At 39.7% G+C, this 17,926-nt stretch overlaps 1 protein-coding gene across 1 annotated transcript in view; it reads right to left on the bottom strand.

The window, feature by feature from the left end:
- Positions 1–1,611: 1,611 nt before the first annotated feature.
- The window catches only part of LOC140947981 (uncharacterized), a 177,113-nt gene continuing 160,798 nt past the window's right edge, over positions 1,612–17,926 (bottom strand). The window contains exons 2-10 of the mRNA XM_073397211.1: positions 17,869–17,896; positions 14,904–15,198; positions 11,448–13,646; positions 10,374–10,503; positions 8,379–8,519; positions 6,909–7,386; positions 5,271–5,468; positions 4,748–4,839; positions 1,612–3,318 (exon numbers count right to left, since the gene is read on the bottom strand). Coding sequence (XP_073253312.1) covers positions 3,199–3,318; positions 4,748–4,839; positions 5,271–5,468; positions 6,909–7,386; positions 8,379–8,519; positions 10,374–10,503; positions 11,448–13,646; positions 14,904–15,169 — 3,624 coding nt within the window. The 5' untranslated portion in view covers positions 15,170–15,198; positions 17,869–17,896 and the 3' untranslated portion in view covers positions 1,612–3,198. The remainder of the gene's footprint in view (positions 3,319–4,747; positions 4,840–5,270; positions 5,469–6,908; positions 7,387–8,378; positions 8,520–10,373; positions 10,504–11,447; positions 13,647–14,903; positions 15,199–17,868; positions 17,897–17,926) is intronic.

Here is a 17,926-nt window from a genome sequence, read left to right as displayed (position 1 = left end):
ATTATATACCTCTTTTAAACTTGTAATAATAATAATCATCATCATCATCACCATCATCATCATCATCATCATAATCATACTAATACTAATAAGCTGCAGCCAATCTCCACTGGAGCATCTGTAAAGATCACGATATCGAAATTACAGACAAATGGTACGAGCACAAGCCAGAGACTGTAATGCACAATAAAGGCAACAACATCACCATGATCATGTGGGACATGCCAGTCAATACTGATAGAACTATAACAGCGAACAGACCAGACATCATCGTTAAAGTTTCAGTGAATGCCACCTGCTAACTGTTTGATCATATAAAAAACTCTGAATCTGTTTCTACTTTTAAACAACGTTTAAAAACTTTTCTCTTTAGGAATAATTACTATACAGTAATCCTAGTTTCATTTAGATTTTATTTACTATTGTAAGCGCATAAATGAGCCATAAAACCCATTATTATTAGTAGTATAGGAAAAAGCACGATTTGTAGTGATATTTGGCATAAATACCACGAGTGATATTTCGAAATTGTTATACGTAATTCACGTGCCGTTAGGCGAGTGAAATTTGAGACAATTTTGAAATATCGCGAGTGGTATTTATGCGTAATATCACGTACAAATCATGCTATTATTTGTTTATACTACTACCCACAAAAGGTTTGTAATTTTCACATGTAGGTATTTCAAATTGAGCTGAAATACCACTGCTTTAAGCCAATCAAATTGCAGAAATTTGTCATGTAGTAGTATAATTATTATTATTTTTTATTGTTATTATGTATATGACTATTCCATCAGATAGAAACATCGCATTGAAGGAAATCGAAAAGAAAAACAAGTACAAAGACCTAGAACTAGAAATACAGAGAATGTGGCAGATGAAAACCGAATTGATCGCTGTTGATTTTGGTGCGCATGGTACAGTAAAGGAGGGGATGGTAGAAAACATCAAGAAAGTATCAGAGGGAGCTACTGTGACAGAGACCCAAAGATCTGCTTGCTGGGATTTGCACAAATCCTCAGGAAGGTGCTAAGTAGTGTATGAACAGAACGACTGACTTGAGTGACTGACGGTCCAGGTGCATGGTTTGCGCCCGGCTGATGCACAAAAAGAACACCAGCAAAGACTGTGACAGAAGAGACAATAATAATAATAATAATAATAATAATAATAATAATAATAATAATAATAATAATAACAACAACAATAACAATAATGATGATGACGATAATGATAATAATAATAATAACAATAATAACAACAACGACAACAACACACGTGTTTGCTTTTCAGCATTTCGGACGTAAATTTGGATCTCGGTGTTGTTTAGCAACGAGAAGACTTAACCATCTATTGCAAAAGGCCAAAATGTCGACAAAGGATCGCAAATAGAAATTCTGTGATGCACGCGAAGCGGGGAAGGGGGGGGGAGGTACTTAATAGGAGCCACAGAGGTATTTTTGAAACCGCTATGGAACCGTTAACTTCAAGAGAGCACTCTTACCAAGAGAGCGTGGTAAGTAACCAATCAACAGTCTTGAAACAAAGTGTTGACAGGCTTAACACAACTCCTAAGTTACTTTAACATAAAACAAATTTTGCCGGAACTTTCATTTTAATGTACACTTTTACCATTGTCACGTCGAAATTACCACAAAATTTACAAATAAAAATATCACAATTTGTTAAATGAATTCTTCTTGCTAACTAACCGAAATTAAAAAATTATATATCTATTAAGAAGTTATTCCCTGTAAAATCAAGGACAAATGTTATAGTTCATCTACCCTTTAGAAAGGTGACATGATGTAGTTTACCTCAATTAAACCATAAAATAATCATGAGTCTCAAGTCTGCCATTATCAGGGAAAGTAATTTAAAAACCTTGCTATGCGATCACTGGCATAGAGAGGGGTATTGAAAACAACAAAACTACTAAAAAGTGGATTAAAACAGGCAAATTCACAAATTTCATTGCAGTTTGAAAAACAATTTTAAAACGTTCTTGGAAGTGATTTTCAACTTGCCTAAATTGTACTCTTTCGCAAATGGACAAACACAGGGAAATCCGGGAAAAAGCACTAATCACTGAAACTCCCAGCCTCTCACGCGGGCGTTTTTAGGGGAGCTCGTATTTCGTCCGTCCCCACAAACGCCTGCTCAACCAAAAACAACATTCCTTCCCAATGGTCATAAAGCTTTCCCAGTGAACATGCATATCGAGTAATTATCGGATTACCCTGCGGTCAAGGTCAACCTTCCAGAATTTGGAAGGTACAATGTGATTGGGAAAGGAATGTTGTCTTCGGTTGAGCTGGCGTTTGTGGGGAGGGACGAAATTCGAGCCCCCCAAAAACGGCTGCGTGGGAGGCTATGAGACTCCATACGTATATTAAAAAACTCCGAACCTTTAAAAATTGAAAAACCAGCGTCAAAAAGAAACACTATCCAAAGAGCTCCAAAATTTCAAGAGCAGAAACCGATATTAAAACTGGTTTAAGCCAAAAAATCTCTATGTCCCCCTCCGAGATAGTTTCACAATACCGGAATAGAAGATACCTGCAGAATGCTATATAACCTATACAAAGATGCGGTTTTTACTTGACTGCTACGTACCAATTTCAAAAAAACCTACTCTGGCCAAGCTAAACCGAGCAGTTAATCTGATAGGTCAAAATCCTAAAGAAAGCACGTTTTCACCATAGCTTCCTCTGCTACTTAATTGACCAATCAGATCAATAACCGGAGTTTTATACCCTCAACTGACGTGATACACTAGATGACTATACCGCAAAGGTTGTCGAAACGTCAGTCACTGTCAACAACAGCTCTATTCAGGACTTCGTTCACCCGGACGATCATTCAAACTCAACTTATTTATGAAATCACTCCTGGGTTCAAACTTTTCACAAAATAAACAGCAATTAATTTAACGATCACATCCTCAGACAACCAAAAAGTAGCTAATTGATTCTAAAGTGAATAGACAGACGGAGACGGAAGCAAGATGAAAGTGGAGATACAAAGAAAACGAATTTTTCCTTTTTCTTCTGAAACTGTTTCTGCTTCCTTTACGTCCGTTGCCTACGCCTCAGGGTAAACCGAACCGACAGAGGAGGAAGGTTTGACCCAATCATAAAGCTCTTTCCTAGTCCCAATTTTAAAACCTAATAGTGGTCTTGAATTAAATAAAACCTAAGGAAGTGGTGTCAAAACTTTGACAAATGGTGCAGGAAATCTGCCGACTCTGTGGTTTACTTGACCTTTCAGCCATTCGTCATTTATCCGTTCCAACAAAATAATGTCATCATCGACCTGAGTAAAGACAAAGACAAGCGCATGCATAATCAGGACCCGGTATCGCTTGCTATGGCGTCTCACATAACCTTCAGTTAGAGGTTTAAAAGGGGCGATGCTTCTGAACTCATTTGAAGAGCTGCTCCAAGTGTTTGCCTATAGCCCCCTCCGCGGGCTTCACAGTCCTGTTTTAGAGAACGAGTAGGAGAATGGGGAGAAATGGGAAAATGGGGAGATACAGTGATCCCAACCCCTTCCCAACTTTTTTCTCTTTTTCTCGTTCTCAGACTCCTCACGGTCAGTACAACCGTTACAATAGGAGTTGCCTGCGGAGGAGGCTAGTGTTTGCCTTGGAAAGGTTAGCGCCTTAATGGGACAGACAAGAGAATAACCTCATTCTTTTTTGTCGGTCCAAGACCTTTAGCAGATTGTTGTCCGTTGTGTTTAGTTTTTAGAGAGATTTAGATTTGAGGAAGAGGACGAGTACGAGTACGCGATTTAACTTTAAGTTTTTTCGCGTATTCTCAAAAATATTCAACCCGGAAAGCTTCATTGCAATATTTTTTACCTGAAAAATTAGTGAGGCTATCTAGCTAAAACTCCCGCCAAAATGACGCTGGTTCACGCGCGAGCACCGCTTAGTATTGAAAAAATCTCGTACTTGCAGTCGTCCTCGTCTCAGAATCTAAAACTCTCTTTTGTCATGTCATGTGGCGCAAGTTTCACTTTAGTTTGTAAAGTCAGACCAAAAAGGTTAGATTTCTAAGTACAATCCAATGACATATATAATGAGTAAGTAATTTTTTCAATGACTAATTGATTAATGTCATGATTTAACAATCCAGAGAGCGTGGTATTTCTGGTCGTTTTAGTCTGGCATTCAACTTTATATTCGCGCCCTAAGCGTAACTGGAGGCGGAGCAGTTGTCTCTTTCGTAAACGGTCGCTGCGATTTTTAAGACACTTAAAAATTTTTTGACCTGTTTTTGAAAGCGTTTGTATTAAAATGAAAGAAAATCGCAACCCAAGGTCAGGGTTGCGATCAGGTACCGTAATCTCTCTCCCTTACCACTACACTACAACACCGACCGCCAAAATTTACAAAAATTTTAATTACATTCACTAGCAAACTGTCTTTCATAACTGTTAATTCAGGTGACCGCCCTAGCTCTTTCCATAATTTTTAACGTAAATTCGACTCGGGCTTCAACTTCGTTCTTTCTAAGACTATTCAAAAATGTATTATTTGCCTTATTGTAACTTAGTCCAGGGATTATATTACATCCTTCATGTCTAAAGGCTTGGTTACCAATGGTGGCATCGACCATTAAAAATGGCAACGACCGTTTACGAAAGGGAAATAGGCGGACGCGGAAAGGACTTTAGCCTGCGAGCAAAAACTAAGAACAATGCCAAGATCCTAAACAAATTGAAGGTAAGTAATTACCTTAAAAGATAATTCATCTTCATATTCGCCATCAAAATCGAACAAAGCCTTCGCCTTTGGTGTAGCTTTGACATTCTTCCTAGGCTGAGGTCCTAAAAGGGTTTAACAAACACAGATATCGAAATCAACCAGGCAATGTAGTCTGTACAAACTGACGATTGGCTCATAGGGCAATAGCCTGGGACAGGATCGTTGTTGTCAGGTATGACAATCCGTGACTAAATTCTCACGGCATTTGCGTTTCTTCCAGGGGTACTTAAAAATAGCAAACTAAAGGCTTTCCTATTTATCGTGAAATGCTTAAAAACAACTTACAAAGCAATATATTTGTTTTGTACCCGGTCGAAAAGTTTGCTAAAGGAATTGTACAGAAAGTTTGTAATCAAACAACAGACTGGTCGAGGAGCCAGACATCCAGTTTGGTCAAAGTTTGGTTCGTCTATGTACATACTTAAGATGAAGTAAAACAGATAAAACTGCTATTTAAGAGCGTGACAATAAATGAGACGATTGCTGGCTGTACCTGGCTCTTTTGAAAGTTGAACAAAAGCCTGAGGAAACATTCCCTCGTGATCTCCAAGCCTCCCTCTCAGCCAATCATCGCTGACAACTTCTGTAACTTCTATTCTGTCTCCTTTCTTGAAGGACAATTCATCAAATGCTGAGGCAGTGAAATCATACCGAGCTGTGCCGTATTCCACCACAGGTTTCTCCGTCTCTTCTAATAACAGAAAATAAGTGAAGTACAGTAATTCAGGAGAGAGCTAACAAGCTCCGGAGGGGTACCCTGTAGGGAGTCTTTTCAAGGGGTACAACTTCTACGCGTCGTACATCCAATTATACGGTATATTACGAGGGCTTTATGAACCTGAGAGGTGAGGGAGGGTCGTACGAGTTGTGCAGCTGGGTTGCTTACCATTTACACAAACCACCAGGGTGAAAATCTTGTGCATAAGTATGAGACTATAAAATTTGACGTGGTGGAATAACGATCCGCTACAAAGTAGATACAAATTAACTGAACAGACAAAAATGAGTTGAAAAATTGCATCACCTCAAATCACAGCCCATATTTTCTGAACTTCCCAAACGGATGGCGCGAAACATTTGAATTTCCACCCGGAATCTCCGGTTTTCCCATGTAAATGATAAATACCCATGGTTAACATGCACCTTATTATGGACACTTCGAATTTGAGTGGCAAGTTGCGGAAGGTAGAGAGGGGCTATTTTCAAGTGGTGCGACTCGTAATCGCTCTCGTGCGACGAGCTGTGCAACTGGTAAGACTGAATCTGCCTGCTTACAAGCTTGGTGCGTTATTTGTGTTGTCCACCCGTGTGGCGTGGCGTGGCAAGCATTGAAGTGTAACAAATAGTTGGCTTGTAGAACGAGGAATACTTATTTCACGTTTTTCTTTAACACGCGCTACGCATCTTGGTCAACATTTTGCCTTACGTAGAAGTAAGTGTTAATGTTGACTTAGGGGAGGGGTAGATGGGCAGTTTCCCAGAAGCCTAAATTGATCCCGCACATTAATGTTGAAATTAGCCTGCGTAACACCTCGCTTTATTCTAATACTGAAGGAAAGCGTATCTGATTCATTTACCACTTAGTAATGATAAACACCGCTTAACAACTCATTAAACATGAATGAAACTTTCAAGACTTGAACAAGACTCGCGCATCACTCATGATTGTGGATTTTACCTCGGTGCAAAAGACCGCTTTCACTTACGTCGTCAGCAGCTCTACAAATGTATTTGAACAAAAAAACGTTTTTACATGAGAAAAGAGTTTCATCCCCATAGGACTTTTGTGGTACACCGACATAACCGCCATCAAATATGGCCGCCGTGACGTCATATGAAAACGATCTGTTGCTATCTTGCAGCTAAACCTGCAGTCAAATATTCTTTTGTTCAAAAGACAAGCAAAAGAACTTAGTGGGTACCTACAATACACACTGAGCCCTTTGCCTTGCTTCCAAGTCAAATCCGCTGATAACAAAAATCACAGCAACCTCGTTACCACAATTCTCTCCTATCCGTAGGGGCGAGTGGCCAGGAGAGAATCACAGCTCTATTCTTGGCTATTGTAATGTCAGAGGCTGCTGCAGCTAAAAATAGATCGACAAACTGTGAAATAAATTTCGTTTTTTACCTGTTTCAATTCCTATTTTCTCCTGTGCACCTTCAAGCATCTCCACAAAAGCCGAGGGAAACATCCCGACATGTCCATGAAGCTTGCCCTTAATCCACTCGTCACTTATTTTCTCGTGCACTTCAATGACATCTCCCACGCTAAACCTGAGATCTTCTGCCACACCGCTGTTGTAATCAAACATAGCTTTACACTGAAGAGTACGCCCTGGTTTTGAATGCGTCTCTTTCCTACTCTTGTTTGCCGACACGTTTCTTTCAGTTTGTGGTAATTTATTGATTACGTCTATACTTATATCAACGAAACTGCAAGGGAAAGACCCTGTCTGTCCACCGGTTTCTCCTTTTAACCAATCATCATTGATCTTTTCGATCACGTGGACCATGTCCCCTGCACTAAAGACAAGCTCGCCATCCTGGTCGTTTCCATGGAAATCATATAAAGCCATTACATCAAACGGGGAGCTTGCTGGCACCAGCTGTGGAAAGCACCGTAAATGAAACGTTTAGTATAGGTGATAAGAGTGAAACGCCCCCCAAAATAATTGATGTTCCCCTGAATTCTGTGCTGAGATTAATGAAATGCCATTCAGGTCTAACGCTCCAGTCGTGGGATAAAAAATCGAAACGTAGTTTCCTATAAGCCCATTTATTTGTAGACAGAATTTATAAAAAAATTTCGATCATAATCACCTCCCAGGTTATAGGCCTTTCGGCAGGTATCTAACGTATATATATAACTTGTTTGGATATGTTCTGGTAGCAATTTAAAATCGAGTTGTGGATTTTCTCTTGGATTGAATTAAATTGAGTGTTGTTATCAGTTCGTTTCGAGACTATATTTATTTCTCTTACAAGCCCCCCCCCCCCCCGGATAAAAGCCTAAACGCCCACCCACCCTTGTCTAAACCCAGGGCTGATATTAAATCGGGATTTTAATTTTTGCGAAAAACGTTATAGTGATTAGGGTTAAGCACTGAATACAGTTATTAGGTCGTCTAAGCACTGACTCGAAATGGTTAGCTTTCATTTACTGCTAGGTTTGTCACTACATAATAGAAGGGACTTAGACTTAGGAAAAGAAAAGAAGAGTAAAAGTTTGAAGAGACTTAAAAATTTCATGTAAGTGTACCTAAGAGGGGAACGTGGTTCTGGATGATGGAGTCTTAAATGCTAACCGGTCAACGACGTGTTTCCAGAATTTCCCAATACCTCCTTGTACGCATGCTGAAAAATTAACCGGGACCACCTTGCGCGCCTAGTTTCTTCATTTGAGAAGATTTCGATACTTCTATACGCGGGGGAATTTAAGGTGCCTCCTCGGGTTCTGGGCTCTAAGGCCGGAACCCTGAGGGGGGGAAAAAGATTTAGAATGGAAAAAAAATGCCAATAAATGTTACACGTTTTTCTATTGGTAACCAAAAAGTGTGGACTTCGTGTACATTTAGTAGCCCTTTTCAGGGATTCTCACCTGGTCTTCCTGTGCCGTCTCTTGAGGAAGATCCTCAATGATTTCCACAAACTTCACAGGAAACATCCCCTCCTGGTTACCAAGCCGACCAACGTACCAATCATCATCAATCTTTTTAACAAGCACAATCTCATCTCCTGCCTATAAGGATAAATGAAATGCAAAAACCAAGCGCATTAATTCAGAAAGTAATGACTGCAAAACTAATAAGTCAGTAATGGTTTAACCCACTCACACCCGCGCCGCCCGTAACAGATCTACGTCCTTGTACCCCTTGTGACATCATCAATTTGACGGTCACAGATAACTTTGACGCTTAAATTGTACAGAGGGAGATAAGAGATCTTTCCAACCATACCCAATTGCATTTTTCAGTGAGCAAAATTGCTAGTTGGTAATCAGAAACAACACAAAAAGCATGCAGAAAAAAGAAATTTAGAGAAAAAAAAATGTATTTGAAGGAAAGAAAATATTACAAAAATTTATATTCCCCTTTTGTTAACAAATACTTCACAAATTTCTCTAAAGCTCTGTGGTTGTCTCCGCCGACGGGTGAAGATGAGGAAAAGGGCAGCAACTTGGTCAAAATTAGGGTAACATTTCTCAAGTTAGCCCAGTGTGACTCGGAAAAATCACTAAAAATTATAATAGTGGATTTCTTTCGAGGAATTCTCTTAAAATCTACATACTTGTAGAAACAAGTCCCGTATAATACCCCTCACAACTTCTACACCAAGTCCTTTGAATCGCGTCTACGGCAAACGACAAACAGCAATTTGTTTCATGTGAGCAAGTTTTTCCTTTACTCGACGGTTACTATTCATCACGTCCACATAAAAGTTAGTAGTTGCGCGGCAGTTTCATCCACAAGAATTTGTTTGCACAAGAATTTTTATCTACTCATTTTCTATCGTGATTTTGAGAAATTGTCAAATTGAATCTGCATAAGTACCTTAATGGTTAATTTCGCGCGGGTGTTTAATTTCGCGTTTTTAGCGATTGTGAAAACATCGCTCCGCTAATAAAAATCCTCGCGAAATTTAAACACCGACGCCAAAATAATAAATACCCATTGTAGAAAATCATCAGTCAGATAAAGGGAAAAATGGCCAACCTTTAAAAACATGTACACAGGATATGAACTGACAAATACACAAATCATTAACTGGTTTTACTGGTACGTGCCGTAATGTATTTTAACTTATGCTAGAGAATCTAGCTGTCATCCTCATCCAGTTCATCTACAAACTTTAAAAAGTTCAGAAGTTTTAAAAAATATAATAAAGTCCAAAACGCTTAAATCATAAAATGTAATACCCTTTTTTCATATTCGCCTATTGTAATGGCGAAAATAAAACCCCGCGACAAACTGTCTCACCAAAATCGCTAAAGTAAGTACCCGCGAAACGTACTGTACCAATCCATGTAAGGGTGATTTTACACGGGACGATTGGCAACGACGGTTTTTAGCGGAACACAGCTTTACAATGTTGGAACAATGTGGCAAGCCTTTAAAACAATATCGCAACAGTCTTGCAACGCTGTGTTGTGCTAAAAATCGTCGTTGCGAATCGTCTCGTGTAACATCGCCTTAAGGAAGGTCTGACATTAGGTTTGGTACATTAGGGAGCCGTTTCTTGAAGGTCCAGGAAAGCTGCTGTTCCGTTTACATTTAAGATAAAGGTTTCAACAGCTTTACAGAAACCATGCCAAAATTATTAGTAAGCAGAACAAAATGAACTGATTTTTTTTCTGCGAACCACGCTTTTATCCTTTAAATTTTGTTTGAATATTTGATTTCTGAAAGGTTACCGCGACTTTCGAGAAACGGGGAATGGCCCCTGTACACTGAAGCTAAGGGAACCCACGACCTGAAAACCTTTCCTTAGCTCCGGGGGGAACTTTCTTACCGGATGTTTCAGTTGTGAAGAAAGTCTGGTTGCAAGGGAAAAAATCAGGTTTTATATTACAAACAAAAACATGAGAACTACTTACGCTAAAAGACAAATCATCCAAGGCGGCAGGCTCATAATCATAGAGTGCTATAGCAGAGGGCTCAATGTACGTTTCAAGAACAGATGACACTTGGGTTGAGGAAGCGTCTTCGGTTTTCTTTTTCCTGGACCTGAAACAAGATAAGCGGTTCAGCTAAATGGCACCTTTTCTTTTTTTCCATTTCTACATGACCCAGATGATAGCTAATGTACAGTATTTTCTCGATAAAAACGCTCTGGGCAGTTTTGACCCGGCTTGTCTTCGAGGCCGGCGTTTATTAATGAAACGCAATTTTCTGTCATTTTTAGGTTGATTTATTAATACCGATCTTTGTAGACCCGGGGGCAGTTTGTCAGGGGGGACGGGAGGACGATTTTTTCCCTTCGTCCCGCCCCTGGATCTCCGAGGATGATTACCTTATGTACATTACCCAAAGTTACAGTATTATGGTATAGTTATGTTATACCAGTATTTTTCCTTTGAACGTTTGCTAAAATACCAAAACAGCGTACTGTACTTGGTATGCCGTTACAGTGCTGTTCAAGAGATTTTATTTATTTGTTACCGGTCCTTATGACCTCGACCGCAAATAAACGCAGGACCTCGGTCAACCGCCAGGGCCCCGATTAAACGCCCCCGGTGTTTACTTAAAAATCGGCAGTTATGACCCGGCGTTTCATCGGGGTCCGGCTTTTAATCGAAAAAATACGGTAAACACTGGCGGAGTGTACCAGCGAGAAGGATATGGCGTGGTCATGTGACCAGTGGACTCTTATTGGAGAGGTCTGAGGTCGGGCTCCGCTCTGACTTCTCGCAAGAACTGTTTCTCTGTGGTCCTAAGTTCATCTCTTCGGCGTTTGCTGTAAACAGCTTGTTGTTTTCCCTCCAGACAGTTGATATTTCAATCATGCTACATTATATGCCAAATTTGACGTTTTGCTGGCGTTGCTTTTAGTATGCTGTTAGCAAACGAGCTAAAGGGGCTTTAAAGTGTACCTCCTCTATAAGCAAGGCGCTTTCTTATTTCACTAAACACTTAAGAGAGCGACGAGCAGTAAAGACAATGTTACTTACTTTGCGACTGGCTGTGATGGTGCTTGTTTCTCGTGCTTTGAAGTCGATGCAGATATGGGTCGAGGTGGTCTTGCTTTGGACTTTGAAGCCTTTTCAAGGCCCTTAGCAGCAGAATGATCTGTCTCCCTTGAGCCACGTACAGTGCATATGTTGTTCACGTGATCATCCGCTGATGACTCTGCTACTGTTCGTATCTCAGCTGCATTCCTACTGGCAGCATCTGCCTTTGAAGCGGCAGGAGCTGGTCTAGCTGGTTTGGTTTTAACTTCCACGTGAGCTTCCACAGGCTCGTCATGCAAATCTTTAGGGTGTGTACTATCTAGAGTTCGAGAAGAAGGTCGAGGCGGCTTGCTTTTTTCTTTAGGTTTATGATCCTGTGTTTTTTGAGCGTCTGAACTAACGCTGGTCTTACCACCAGCAAGCTTACTCGAAGGGGGTCTACGAGGCGCAGGTCTATGTTTCTCGTTTGATTTTTCATCTGAGGAATGAACTTCATCGCGTATGTCTGATGTAGGCTCCACTTCCCCTCTAACAGAATCAGCTGCAGGGGGTCTGGGAGGAGGAGGTCCCTTCTTTGAGCCTTTTCTAGTTATATTTTTTTCTGTCCCTAGTGATGACTCTGACTCACGCAATTTCCTTTTATCTAAAACTGATTCATATTCTTTAACTCCACGCATACTAACTGGTCTTTGAGGCCTTGATTTGGTTTGTACTTTATCACTCAGCAGAGCAGAAGCATCTGGTTTCGCTTCTTCTTTCTGAGTACCAGCTGCAAGCTCACTCTGATCCTCATTCTTTGCGGGAGGAGCACTATCTGGCCGTGGTGGTGCTGATCTTCTAATACTTGGTCCTCTCTGTGGTCTTTTGGGTGCTTTGCGCTCTACGCCTGTCTCTTGCCCCTGAGGGCGTGGCGCTCTAATAACAGTTGGTACGCGCTTAGTTTTCACTGGTTGAGGTGCAGCAGACTGATCTTGCATTTCTCTAGGTTCAGCAGAAGCTACCTTTGAAGAGGTCTGACCATCTTCTTCGCTCTTAGAAGTCTCCTTATCAGAATCTCTCGGTGCTTCAGGAATCTTAGAAGGTTGAGAGGGCAATACCACAGTGGGCCGAGGTGATGTTTTCACCTGGGCTACAGTTTCGTCTTTCTCCCTAACAGATTCCCTATCAGGCGTCGGTGTTTCTGTAGCTTTAGAAGGTTTGGCCGCCAATATCACAGTCGGCCGAGGTGCTTTCTTTTGGACTCCATTCACTTCCTTCTCCCCAGCAGATTCACCACCAGTCTTTGGTAGGTCTGTGGTTTTAGATGGTTTAGCTGGCAATATCACTGTGGGTTTCGCCTTTGGTTTAGGGGCTACAGTACTATCAAGCTTCTTGTCCTCTGCGGATTCCTTAACAGCTGGTTCCAGCACACTGGAGGGCTTGGGTTTAACAGCTGGCTTGGGTTTCTTAGCCGGAGGAGGTGGCTTTCTCTCCTGGGTACTGACAGGAATCGGTTTTTCTCCCTTATGTTCCTCAATTCCGTCTTTTTCCTCTGGTCCCTGAGAAGAAGTCGTTTTCTTCGGAGGTTTAGCAATAATAACTGTTGGTTTAGTCTTCTTTTCTGCAGCCACTGCATCCACAACTGGGATTCCAGTTCGATCCAAACCTTTTTCCTTCACTTCATCAACATCAGATGAAGATCTAGATTCCCTCTCTCTGGATTTTGCTTTTACTGCAGTTGATTTGTCAGTAACTTTGTTAACCTGTTGATCTTCCTCTCCTATCTCACCGCACAAATGTCTTGGGTGTAACTCTGACTTCTCGTTAACACTTCCACTGTCATTAGTATGCTCACCAGTTCTTAAAACATCATTAATTTCAGGCTTGTCATTTTTCACCTTCTGTGTTGGAAAAGTTGGAGTATTACTCAACCTGGAGCCATCAGCCTTAGTAACATCCTCTTTGTGAGTATTTATCTTCTTATCAGATATTACTGAGCCCATATCCAGTTCATCTGATTCCAGGGTAAGCTCACTTACTGGGCGTGTTTTGGGTCTAGGCGGGGGTTCACGGCCCTTGGGTTTTCGCCATTGTGGTGCTTTGGGTAAAGGCTCTTCAAATACTGGAGCAGGTTGGGCGGGGACTGCAGGAGGTGGAATCACTCCTGAAGAATCCATTGGTTTTGCTGGTACAATGGAGATTTCAGGTCTACCTTTAGGACTAAACAAACAAAAACATATACATTCAGTTACAGTACAACTTCTCTGCGATTGCCACTTTGGGAAGAATCTGTGAAAAGTTACATGGAATATTTGGCAGGCAAATGGAGTGAAAAAAAACCCAAATCAAATGTGAATTGCAAGTAAGGTTAGGTTTAATGTAAGAATGGAAATTATGCGTTATTTTTTCCATAAAAATCGGCTATACAGAGACGAAGTTTATTTAGAAAGCTTTAGGAATTACAATAAAAATATAAAATGACTAGAATATTTCAACTAAACAAAGCGAGTATGATACAGTGCGTGCATTAGATTGTGCACTGGCAGCTTTTAACTGCTTGTACAGTGTTGTAGAAAGATCGTTTGTACAATAATTATTGGAACGCTACTAAATGGCTGTAACTGTTGTAGAACTGAAAGGTTGCTTAAAATGACTGAATTTATGGGAAGTACATGGAGAGAAAAAATTGGTCATTACATAGTACTAGGGGTAGAATTAGTTTTAATAATACAGTGGAATCCCGATTTTTCAACCACCTTTGGAAAAAGCAAATTGGTTCAAATTATCAGGGGGGGGGGGCATTAAAATGATTTTGTAGTAACCAGTAGCAAAGGTTAGGCACCAGGGGCTGGGTGCTGCTAGAGTACAGCTGGCCTTGCTCATGCACAGAAGACAGTTTCCAATTTATTCTAATGTGAGATGATGCAAAAGTGATACAATATTCATCACTAGCATGTTAAACTCAAAAGTTGAAAATTCAACAGTACACAACAAAATTCCTCTTCACAAAAATAGTATAATCTACACAGTAAATTAATATGGCAAAAATTGCACAATTGCAAAATTGGCATGACTTAAGACCTCAGATAAGATTGACAAAAATTATGATCTCCAAAAAAATATACATATTTTAATTGTGGCTGCTAAAATCTTCTAATGAAGGGGGCCTATTAAAAAGTTCCAAGTGACATCAAAATGATAAACTGTTGATTCTCCCTCTAAAGCTCTCTAAATTGACATGTATTTGCTTATGAAATAAAGGAGAAGTTGACATTATATCACAGGGACTTAGCGGCCTTTTAACACCCCTCAATTTTTATCCTTGGTGTATGCATGCTTTTACCATTTTCCCTAACAACAATTCTAATTCAAAACTAAGAGACTGTCATGGAAACAAGCAGAAATTTGCTGCCTCTTGGTCCTTGGCTGGCTCAGGTTACTGACAAATACACACAAAGAAACAGGTTAATTTCATACTTAGGTTTAGGTGATCCTTTCTGTGCCAGGTCAATGTTACTTTGTTCTTTGGTTGAACTGCCCACATCCACTGCTGTCTCACCAAGGTCCACTCTAGGAGGAAGGGGAGGGGGGACAGAAGGTGGAGGCTTTTTACCAGGTTTAGAAGGAGGGGGTCCATTAGAAGGTGCAGGCTGTGTTAAAGGTTCTATGGGAGGTCTCTGTGGGAGGTAGGGCATTGGTTTAGGAGGAGCTACTCTTGCTGGCTTCACTTCACTCCCTTCCATTGTCCAAGCACAGTGTATCTTTTTCTAACCTAAAGTACATGTATCAAGAGCAGAAAATAATGACACAACCACTGACAACAACAGGCTTCTGCAGGAGATGGGCTAACTGTTGTCTGTGTCACCAGAGCTATTTGTAACCTCTGGTAATACAGTGTAGAACATTGATATAAATTAGAGATACCGTATTATATGAAAAATCAAGACATGTAAATGAAAGAACTAAGTATCATATGTAACAGAACTCTGTATTATAAATTTTGATGAATTTTAAATCCCAGTGGCTGTTGAGGTGAATCCCTAATAAATTAAAACAGTTTTTGTGGCTAAACCCTAAACACAAGGTGGGGTGGGGGGAGGCGGAAGGGGGGAACCATCAAGTTCCCAAACTGCTGTAATGTTTCAAGTTCTCTTGGTTTGAACTTAACAAAGTTTATGGTGTTGGATGTTGTACTGATCCCACTCAATATCTCCAGGATCTAACAAGGGAGAAACCTACAGAGTAAGAAGACAAGCCAAAAAAACACTAACATTGGATGAACCAATGTACGGGGAAAATAAGAAGACAAGACTAACTGATGTTAACGAAGGAACTGAACTATGGAGAAAGGTAAGAGGAATGTAAGAAGATGAAAAAGACAAACATTGTGAAAGGAACAAACAGTTAATTGGGAATATATGGTGAAACATTGAGCAATATAAGTCTTGCCCTATCTATATGCTTCCCTTTGATAAAAAGTAATTTGTTGGAGTGGGGCTTTGAAGTGCTGAAAAACACAGAGTGCTACTAAGATGTAGGTCAACTTACTGTCTTATTGAAACATAAGGTGACTTGCCAATTGGCAACAAAGTCTTAAAACGTAGTCACTGGCCCTGTGTTACATTCACTTAACAAAGGTGTTGCTTGAAGTACATGTAGCACAAATTTCCAGATTGCCAGAGAACACTGGCTAAATAGGTTTTGACACTCTCTAATATAACATCACATCATGTATATAGGGCTATACACGTAACTATTAAAATAATATCAAATAATGTAAATTCTTAACCCTTTAAAAACCCTAAGATCAAAATTTTGAATTCTCATTTATTGCCCCTATTCATTTCCTACAGAAGTAGAGGGGAAAAGTTAATAGTATATCAAGCAAATTCATCCTGCTTTGTGTGATCATGTTCGTAATTCTCATGACCAATCTGTTTTACAAAGCATTGATATTACAAGGAGAATTTGATGCTTATCACCCTTAGCGCTCAAAGGTTTAAAAAAGGGGTACGATTCAAATAACTACAAAATATATAGATTAAAATCAATAAGGCAGCTACATGTACATGCAAGGTTGTTTCGATATTCAGTACCAGAGTCAAACACAGAGTATTATTCTCACACTACTCTTTGACATTTTTTATAGAGCTAATAAATTAATACAATATATAAATTAATCCAATTAGATCATTTCCTTAATTCTCACAACAGTGTGTTTGAATAACCAGTGGGACTAGGAGGAGAAAACAAATCTTGGTCACTATTAACCAATTCACTCCCAATGTTGGCAAAAGTAAAACTGACAGAAGTGCTAAATTTCACTTTCTAAAATGCTGAACAACACACGTTAATGGGTGAAAATACTGTTTAAGGGGACCTTACATTTGAAGGGTCGCACTACAGAATTTTGTCCACAGACTCAAACGTTTAACACCTTACAAGTCAAGATTCAACAACCCCTTTGATGTAACCTGCTTTTCATGATCTCAAAAACTAAAATTACTATATATAATTATATTATTTTTTACTCCAGTTAGAAAATTCATTGGAGATTTAAACTCTGTGAGAGGTGATACAGGTTGGTATCTAAAAAATTTTAAACAGATAATCTTCAATTACTGATATTAGCCACTTTTGAAACAAAATCCTTTTCCGAGAGAACCTTCTACAGAAATACAGTCGCTTTAGAAGAATAGTGCATTACTTTCTTTCTTTAGCAAAACAATTTGGAGTAAACTTTCAGACTTGGGAAAATGATTTGGATTAAAATTTAAAAAAATGTTTAGAATTATCAAATTCAATGCTATGTTGGCATTGGGATGGATGATTAAACAACCTCTGGTAGGGGGCAAAGAGAAATGTTTTCAAGACTAGATGCAAAGAGAATGGAATTTAAGAAAAATGTTCATGACGAGAACTTAATTGTTCTTGATAAGCAGTTAAAAATACCTTTTTCTGTCCATCGGTGTTTTAACCAATCATACAAAGATCGACTTTAGAGAAAAATGTCCATGGTTCTTGATAAGCAGCTAAAAATACCTTTTTCTGTCCATCGGCGTTGTAACCAATCATGCAAAGATCGACTTTAAGTACATGAAAGCACGTTCATCACCGAATTTGTGAAAAAAAAAATAATACAACCAATAATAAAGCTAATAAAGCACGGAAAAAATTCAAAAATAGTCCTTAACGTTAATAACGAAGCACCTTACGTGCGCGCCAGAAATAGACGCAAACAAAAGTAACAAAGTAACACTGATATAAAACGACGCGATGGGCCAGCTATTTCTGTGCACTTTGGAACAATCAAAACATGACCCTTCAAATTGCAATCAAGTATCAGTGAAGACATCCCCTTATTCATGAAAAAGTAAGAACTGAAATTAACCCGCAGATTTGTTAAATTCAGGGCGGGGAGGGAATAGACTAGAATACTTACAAGTTTATCTCACGTATCCATCCACCATTATTTCTCCGCCTCCTTTTCGAAATAAAGA

The sequence above is a fragment of the Porites lutea genome, chromosome 9, assembly GCF_958299795.1.
Source record: "Porites lutea chromosome 9, jaPorLute2.1, whole genome shotgun sequence".
Taxonomy (NCBI): domain Eukaryota; kingdom Metazoa; phylum Cnidaria; class Anthozoa; order Scleractinia; family Poritidae; genus Porites; species Porites lutea.
The sequence above is the reverse complement of the archived record's forward strand: the minus strand, read 5'-3'. Positions and strand labels throughout refer to the sequence as shown.